Source organism: Haliaeetus leucocephalus, unplaced genomic scaffold (genome assembly GCF_000737465.1).
Source record: "Haliaeetus leucocephalus isolate CR32 unplaced genomic scaffold, Haliaeetus_leucocephalus-4.0 Scaffold159, whole genome shotgun sequence".
NCBI classification, from domain to species: Eukaryota; Metazoa; Chordata; class Aves; order Accipitriformes; family Accipitridae; genus Haliaeetus; species Haliaeetus leucocephalus.
In genome coordinates, this window is record NW_010972595.1 from 886,184 (window position 1) to 895,601 (window position 9,418).

The 9,418-nt window shown below is 38.7% G+C and overlaps 1 protein-coding gene across 3 annotated transcripts in view; it reads left to right on the forward strand.

Moving 5' to 3' along the window:
* Positions 1–9,418, forward strand: part of EAF1 (ELL associated factor 1) — a 22,189-nt gene that overhangs the window by 4,813 nt on the left and 7,958 nt on the right. For all 3 annotated transcript variants that reach the window (XR_774034.1, XM_010562378.1, XM_010562379.1), the window contains exons 3-4: positions 2,306–2,442; positions 5,025–5,191. Coding sequence is in view for 2 of the 3 variants with exons in the window: in XM_010562378.1 (XP_010560680.1) it covers positions 2,306–2,442; positions 5,025–5,191 (304 nt within the window). In the remaining variant the exon portion in view is untranslated. The remainder of the gene's footprint in view (positions 1–2,305; positions 2,443–5,024; positions 5,192–9,418) is intronic.

Sequence of the window (9,418 nt, forward strand, 5' to 3'; positions counted from 1 at the left end):
CCCCCCCCGCTCCTGTTTTTTATATGGCTTTGGTCATCTTTAGGGCTGCAGGAGGTCACATACTGGGTTTTGTCTATAAAAACAATGAGCATGGTAGTGCTATTTGAGAGCAGGTAATATGATTAACAGCAGTGGCATTCATCTTGGATTGACTGGGAACAATGTTGTTCATTCATCTTTTGTGTTGAGCAGCATCACTTGTAATGTCCCTTTCCAAATCTCTGTACTGATGAGTTTAATTTGATTGTCTTCCCATGAGTATGAACAGCTTTAACCTTACAATATGCTTCGGAGGCTTAGGCAGCTAACTGCACTGAATGCAGCCACCATGCATATGTTGTTCCAAGGCAGTGCTGCCTGTGTTTCCAGCTGGAAAACACTGAGCATACTGGAAGAGTGAGAAGTTTTGAGATTTGCTGAATTTCTTGGATCCTGCTTTGGTTCTCAGTTGCCCAACAACTGGATAGGATTCAGATTCTAAGTTGTTTTTTGAAATTGCCTGGTCCCTGAGGATATCTCTGATAATTTGTTCAGTGGAGATATTTTGGTGTCCCTTGCTGCTTGGATAAATTGAAGTACTATTTTTACATGCAGATTTAGTGGATTTAATATAGCATAAACAGTCTTGGTTGGGGAAGTGAAGAATTTCTGTTTGTTAAAAAACCCTCATGCATGAAAACAAATTGATTAAATGTCAATTGTTTCACCTACCTCCTTCTTCTATCATGTAATCAGCAGAATCTGTATGCCAGTGTTATTTAGGCAGTAACATAAAACCTAAACATTTAATTTTAAGTAGAAGGGTGGGACTGTTGATTTGCTTAACCAGGGTTCCTGCTTATTTTTTTAGCCAAAATCACAGTCTTTGCTGAGTTAGGAGGCTTCTGGGTAGCAGAATTACAGCCAACAAACTTTGATCAATTTTCATTAAATTTGTGCATTATATGTTTCCTGACTTAGTTGTCAGTGAGTAGGATTTGACTTGCTTTTTATTCTCTTAAATGTTGCTTTCCTCACTTAAATGTAGGAGTGATAAAAATGTAACATGCCTTTGAAGACTAGACTTTCTTGAGACATCTTTTCTGAATCATATCTGTATCTCTTACTGTTATCTTTGTTGGGAATTCAGATTTTTCACCCTTACTGTTCCAAAGCTATTTGAAATTCAAACGTACTCTATTTATTAGCAATATGGAGAATAGGATTTGTATTCTGAGTGGTTAAAATATGATTGTTCATTTTGCCTACTCAGAATAAAACGTAGAAGAGTGCATTTTTTTTCATTTTCTCCCTGATTTTGTTGCTTTCTTACAGCATGTGGAAAGGTGCACATGAATAAACCTTTTTTTTTTTTTAATTTCTTTTGTACAATAGCTATACATTACAGAGAAGTCTGAGAAGGTTTCATAGCTGAGAACATATTTCTGGATATCCCCTTTGAGTAACATGTCCTTTTTTGACGTGGCCAAGTGTGTGTCCATGCTGCTGTGTGCAGATGGGCCATAGATTCTGCCTCCTGTAACCCCAAAACCAAGGGTATGAGCCAGCCTGTATGTGGATGCAGTACAGCTCAGCATAATCTCAGCAGTGTCGGTTAGCCAGCATGCACCACCACAAGTTTCTCTTTATTGCTTCTCAGCCTAAGCCATTAGACTTTTATGGCTCTATGCAGTGTTGTGTGGACTTGGGCACTTTCTGGAAGGCGTCAAAATACCCCATTTGCTTTTGAGAAGACATTTAGCTATAGTTGCGTGGCATATACATGTTAATCTGACTTTAAAGAAGGCAGCTGTTCTTAGTTTGTGACAGTTGCTTGTAATCCACTATGAAAATACTGCCTTTTTTTATATATATATATAAAAAGCGGTTTATTTTTCAATTGACCACATATTTCTTTAGGCAAAAGTTCTGCTACACAAATAATTAGAACGTTATTTCTTGTCCAAACCCAAGCAGAAACGTCAAGAAGATTTCTGACACTTGTCAGGGCCAGCTATGCAAATTCAGTTATGTTACCGTTTAGGGAATGAGAACTGTAAATAATGGCAACCATGGAGAAGATGTTTTGTCACTGCAGAGACACTTAAAATGATGAAAGGCATAATGATGCTATGAGGAAACATCTGATCTACTGCATACAACTCGTTTTTGCCCTTTTCATGAATTAACATTTTCTGTAGGAACTAAACATTAACTGCTTAGCCTCTTGGTCAGAACAATACATATATTCATTTCTCTTAGTGTTTATAAACTTCTGGGTAGGGGAATATAACCAAACAAATGTGTGCTCTTTCTTTGATACCAGGGTTCAACTCCACCAATGACTGTGTTTAAAGGAAATAAAAGGCCATATCAGAAGGACTGTGTGCTTATTATCAATCATGACACTGGGGAATATGTGCTGGAAAAACTTAGTAGCAGCATTCAAGTCAAGAAAACAAGGTAAAGCTGGGGACAGGGCTGTTGATAGGATTAATTCTTGCTGAAGTTTCTTCTTCAGACTGTCTTCTGAACAAGAGCTCAATTTTCTTTTATTTTGGAGTGATGTTTAATTACTAAGCCTTGTGGGCTTTATATGGCCAATTATCTTGCCTAAAAATGCAAATAGGAGTTTGAATCTAAGAGTAAAGAATTTGTAAATTTTCCACTGCTGAAAGGACATAATTATAGTTTGCAATGAAACACCTCTGATGATTTGAAGCTTCGGAAGCTGGCTGAAGGGTGAGATGTGTTTCAGGAATCTCTGCTTAGCTGAAAAAGACCATGGAAATATTAGGCTGTCAAAATGATTGTTGGACTTTCTAGGTTTGTTCCCTACAGCTTCCTGTGGGAGTCATGATGCTTTAATAACATAGTCTTAGGGAACAAGAAACACTCATCCCTGTATTGGATCAGGGATATATAAAGTGGAACACAAGTCCAAAGCCTCCAGCTGGGGGGGGGGGAGCTGTAGAAATAATGGTTACGAGGTTTTGCCTGGAAGAATTGCTGAGGCCAGAAGTCCTGTCTGACCCAATATTCTTACTTCACTGCACAAATGCTACAAAGTGTGCAGTTGGAACATTTTTAGTAGTCTTGCTGCTCTGCAAGTACCTGAAGTCTCTGGATCATGTTCTTTCAGCATCACTGGACCACAAGTTATTGGGATCTAAAGAGAAAGCAGTTATTCAAATGTCTTGTGAAGAAGAATCTCTGAAATAATTTTACAAGATTTACATTTGAAAAGAAAAAAAAAGAAAACACACGTTATTGCAGCGTAGAACTTTTAGCTGCTAAAACTACTAGTAATGTGGGTTACAGTTCATCAACAGTTGGCTGGAAGTTTGCCAAGAACACCGTCCGTTCCAGGTAAATGGACTGTAACACTCCTTTGAATCAGTGATGTGAAAATTCATCCTTATAGCATTCATCTTCTCCAGTGGATATGAGCATGTCATGGATGAGATTTGAATTCCCAGTTTAAGTTCTGCTGGACTTTGTCCAGGTGAAGCTTAAGTCAGAAAGGAGCAAAGTAGTGCAGGAGGGCTTTGAGGTGGTGGATCCACTGAGTTTTGGCTCTGGTGAGGTGAAAAATACTTCAACTTTTCTCAAGTAGAGGCAGGGTGGTACAAGACTGGGGATGCCTGTTTTGAGGAATAGTGCTTTGCAAAGTCATTCAGTTTTCTCCATCAGAAGTGTCTTCTTTTTTTTCATGGCTACTTTAATCTTTAATGACCTCTTGACACTCTGTCGGAGCAGAGTTTTTAGTGTTAATGTCCTGATGACATTCACAGGGGAATAATTGCACTTATTCTACATAAAACCGTCTGTAGTTCTAAGAGCATAGTTAATACTGGAAACAATCTTTTGCTTTCACCTTTCACTTGATACAGTGAGTGTATTCCCAAATCCTCACTTCTGTTGTAAATGACTCTGTAACCTGTGTTAATGTGGTATCCAATAGCTGCATTTCAGTGATGAATGACGAGGTAGTTCTGTGCTTAATTTTTGAGGGTACATCTACAATTCAATGAGGCACAGAGATACCTGAATTAGTGCTAAACGTACTAGCTCAGATAGCAGAAGTGGTTTAGGTGAAGCCCCAGGAAGTTCCACATGGGCTGGTTTAACTTGTTTCTCAGTGGGATTAGCTCACAGGCACGAAGTGTCACACTGCTGAGCTGGGACCCTCCTAGAACTGAAACTGAGCCCTAATAGCCACATAAGCTGCTTTTGTGCTACACTACATAAACCCATACCCCAAAAGGCTTTGGTGTTATGCAATAAATACACCGCATGCTTTAACGTCACTATGGTGTACAACAGAGGGACCTGAATAAGTATTTCGTTTGGGGTTTTTTTCTGCCAAGGATATTGACTGTCCTACAATCTAAATCACATCATTGATTCAGTAAAAGGAAGAAATACCTGATTTGAATTGAACAGCTAGGCATAGCGTTATTCTGGAGATGATTTCCCACTAAGGAAACAGCTTAAACTATTTTTAAGGGATAATAGCAAATGAATGAAAAACAGGAATTAAATGCTTGCAAGCTGTATTTAGCAGTAAGAATGATTGCTCTAGGCAGGTTGACCTCTAAGAGAGTTCAGTTTGAGATGATTTAATTGCAAGTGAGAAAATTGTTTCTTTTGCTGTGATTGTTTTAAGCAGGATTTTGTTATGAGTGGATTTTTATCATGTAGTTACTGTAAATTACTATGATTGCTTATTCTTTTTTAAAAATACAAATACTAATTGCTAAATTAAAGCCTTCATTGTTCTTCAAGTAGAGAATTTGGCACCACTGAACCACATCTGGATTTGAAAATACATTTTGTAAGGGTGTTGCAGTCTAGTTGTCTATGCTTATTTGTTACTGAAAGCAAGTGTTGCGTATAGAAAGCTGTAATTCACTGTTTAACTTTATAAAACAAAGTAGAGATCTGTACAAAAGGAATTCACAGATGATACATTAGTGCAAGGATATTGAAAAAGCTGAACATAGTTGCACAGTACCACTGAATGTCTCTGGTTGTTTTTGCAGAGCAGAGGGCAGTAGTAAGATCCAAGCCCGAATAGAGCAACAGTCTGCCCGAGCATCTCAGCCTCCTTCACAGTTCAGAGCCCCAACCAAGCCAGCAGTTGGACCTAAAACTTCTCCTTTGAAAGATAATCCTTCGCCTGAGCCTCAGCTGGATGACATTAAGAGAGGTAAAGAAGGGTTTGTAGTTCCCTGAGTTTGGTTGGTTTTGTCCGTCTTCTTTAGAATAAAAGCTATGACTGTGCAATTTATAAAAATGTCAGAATGTTCAGGGAGTAAGAGATGGTACTTGACAGCTGATTTGTCATCTTTATATCTTGTTTTAAGGCATCTTAGTGAATTATTTATTCTTTTCTGCCAGCATAGATATTTATACTGCAGTCTTCTCTGGTATGAGAGAACTTCCTCTTTCTGGATAATTTTCTCTCTTCCAAACTATTTTTCTGTTCTGAAAAGAAGACAAAATAAGCGTGAATTCAGAAACCTGTAGCTGAGCACTAGATGAGTTGAATGGGTGTCTTAGGCAACAACAGCAACAACAACAAAAGCTAATGGTCCAAGATCTAGTTGTGCAATCAAGTAACTTGGACGAAAGTTATTCCTGCACTGAGTAAGGTTGGAGCCATTTGCCAGTGAGATGGAAGGGCTGGGTGGCTGTGTTCCCATCACAGGACCTGGAGCTTGTGCTGTGCCCAGTAATGCTCGTAGGGGAGGGATAAGAGAGCGAACAACCCTGCAGCTTCCCCTTTACCACAACCACTCCTCTGCAGCTTTGATCACATCTGCTGTACAGTTGCTATACTTCTATTAAACTACCTTGAAGGGATGACTAGCTCAAATCAGTCTCCTGCTCAAACAACGCTTTGTCTCAGTGTTTCACTGTGGGCAGGGTGCGCTTTCTTTGCCCATGTCCTTCCTTTCATACTACTGTGATATCTGGTTTTGCTGTGGATAACACAGTCAGAATGAGGAAGACTTTAAATTTAAATTTTTATTTGGTTCTCTTGTGTTTCTTGTATGGCACCAGATGCAATTATTTTATTTTAAGATTGTTCTTTCTGTCTAGTATTTTTTTTTCTGGGTCTCTTTTTCTTTCTCTTTTTTTTTTTTCTCTGTCCCATGTAGCTATTTTTGCCTGTAGACTTAGCCTATGTTAATTGCCCAGACTATGTTAATTACTTAGCAGGGTATTTTTTCAGTTTATGGTAATCACTAGGTGACATTTTTACTGCTAAGCTATCTGTGTGTTTGCATAGGTGCTGACTGGTCTCACTCTTTGGCAGCAGTAGTATTTTCAATACCTGGACGCTGGTCAGCAGACAGAATCAACGTCTGAGAGTCTGTTAGCTACAGTTCCCTTAACTGCATTGCCATTTTTATTTTCTGTGTAATAGGTAAGGAGAAAGATAACAGGTGATATATCAATTTAAAAATTGAATCAGTTGTGAATTTTAAATGTCTGTTATTGTAGTATGTAATAAGTTAACCATTGGGGCACTCTTTTGTATACATAAAGCAATTTGTAAAGGTCGTGTTATAGTAAAATAATTACTTTTGTCTGGTGTGACATCTATTCTACAAAGACCATTTTCTAGTGGTCTAAAACATAAGTCACATTATTCAGAACTGTCCTGATCATCTTTTATTGGAAAGTACATCCAAATAAATAACCTGTAGAGTTTTGTTTCCAAAATCAAGCAAAAGAACACCTGACTTGTACTAAAAATAGGACTTCAAGTTGGCGTTTTATAGGGAGAGTTGTTCAAGGCCCAAAAAGAGCGCAAATACCTGGACAGCTGTTTTTTTGCTTACAGTATATGCTCTTTATAACTTCTGTCCAGCATTGATTATCTAGAGCATCAGCATTACTAAACCATTTATATCATAAGAACCTACTTGGGAAAGGTAGAACTAAAATGGCACCATTCCACAATGAAAATAATTAATAAAACTTAATTGTAAAAGCTGTGAGAGAGTCTTCAGTCCTGTTACCTTCCCTTAATGTGTCTTTTTATGAACAAAGACTTGTAAGTTCTGAAGAGACTGTGTTTTTTCCATTCAAACAGTAGCTTTCCTTTTGGGTGAAGTACCTCCTTTGTACAAAAGATAAACATAAAGCTGAAATTCTGTGTTTTTTCTTTAATGGACACAGCACAGAACTTACAATCCCCAAAGGAGGCAGTTGAAAGGATCTCTGGCGCTATGACGCTCTCTTGCTCTCAGTGTGCCTTACTTAAGGGTATGGTAAGACACATAGCCCTTGTGATGTTTAACAATAGTTTTAAGTTAACTTCAGTGCAGGTTTCTGCTTTCCCCTGGTACCCTGTGCTGTGCATTCCCACAGCTCCCCTTACAGATGAGCTGGGAAGCAAACTTTCAGGTAGGTCAGTTCTCTGTCCCATTACACAGCTGTCCAAACAACAGTGCCTGAGGACAGAGTCAGAGCATGTGGGAGTTGAACCAGTCCTTTCCTTCATGCAGAGGGGCCTTTGGGAGGCTGTGTCTAGGGTCCTGCATCAGAGGAATCTTTTCCCCTGCAAGCTTTTATATTGTCCTCCTGCCTGAAGGGAGCAAAAGAGAGGATAAGAGCTTGTTCTTTTGAGTACTTGGCTACATCTGATAACATTTCATTAAGTGGTGAACATTTGTACACATATACCACAATAGAGCCATTTATGTGCATGAAATAATCAGTGTTTATCAGACATGTTTGACCACAACAGAAATGTTTTCAATAACATTGACATAATTACAGCATGCCATACTTGAAAAAAACCCCACAGAAACATATTTCTGGTTTGGAGGTGGTAAATTCAGTGCTTAAAAATCTGAGCAGATCTTGTTTACCTAAAATGCAGCTGTAGCTTGTAAGAATTATGCCATAGCACTGTGTTTGTCTCTCAAGAACACCTCAATCAAATTTTTTGCACTTCAGTGTAAAATCCTGCCTCTTCTAGCTGCCATCTCTGCATGCTCAAAGTGCCAGTATCAAGTTGATTTCTCTCCACCTTGCATACCATTATTAACAGTAAGCATTCTGCTATAGGCATACAACCTCATCCTCCTTAAAGCTGAATGACTTTATTTCCAAAAGTCCCTGGTATACTTGCAGCCCAAGGTTAGGGCTTTAGTTAAAAATTCTGCATAGCCTATTGGAATTGCAAGAAGAAGTAAGAACCCTTAGATGTGATTATGGAAAGACATTAGGGCATTTGATATGGAATATATACAGAAGACAACCCTGTTCAGAAAGGCTGTTCTGTTTGTATAATGATTTCTTACCCTGAATTTTTTTTTTCTCTAAAAACTGCATTGACTGCCCGTGTAAAACAGTAAGCCGTTTTGTTTTCTTGAAAGAAAGCCTACAGTTGTAACATGAATGGTGCAAAAGTTAAGGTTCCCCTAGCAATGTAAGCCTTTTCAGATGATGTAGACGCAATTAAGGCAAGTGTTCAAAACTATACTATATGGAAAGCTTTTTTAAAAGCAAATGCTGCACATCCTAACTCTTGTTGCCTTTTAAAACTTAAAGGTGTATCAACATGAGGCATTTGATACTATGGTGCAAAAAGATCTAGGAAAGGTCTGACTTTTGTTGTTCAGCTTAGCATATATGTACATATATACACACACAACTATTTTGATTGGAGGCACAGCAAGGAAAGGTTTAGCCAAGGCTTCAGTACCTATAACTGCACTAAGCATAATAGGCAAATAGAAAAATGCAAAATCGGACAATTTTAAAGCAGACATATTTTTCCTACAAGGCTTTGGTGTCACCATTGGCTTAGCCACCATCTTTGACAGTGTGACACAAGGGTTTTGAATAGACTTGCTTAGTGGTCCTGCTGGAGTTCTGCCTGACAGACTTTTAGCAATACAGCAGCCACCATAACATTACTGAAAACAATTACTTTTTTCTCATCTGCACAAACGAGATGTTTAGATTTCTGGGCTCAAGAGACAAGAGAGACCTGAGAGGAAGCTGACAGCCTGTGATTCAAAAGCTGACTAGAAGATGGTCTCAGACTGTTTCCACTGGTGACCACAGTCACTGATAAAACCCTTAATTCCCAGTCCTTGCAGCTTGTGATATTTGGTGCTGTTTTGCTTTTCCTGCTTGTATTCAGCATAGTGGGCCTTACCACTTCTTCCAAGGCATTCTCCCTTTCCCTCCTCATAACCAAACCTCTTTTATGGGCTCTTAGTTTTCTGCTTCCCCAGCAGAAAACCCTCACATTTCAATCTGACGCTAATCTCTAATTCTGTTTAAAATTAGCCAGGCTAATCTTCCTTTACCATTCGTCAGACTGTATCACTTCAGTTATTTCCTTGCCTACTGTATCGAGTTCAAACCTCTTGTTTAGATTTCCCCCCCCCCCCCCCCCTCTTTTCAG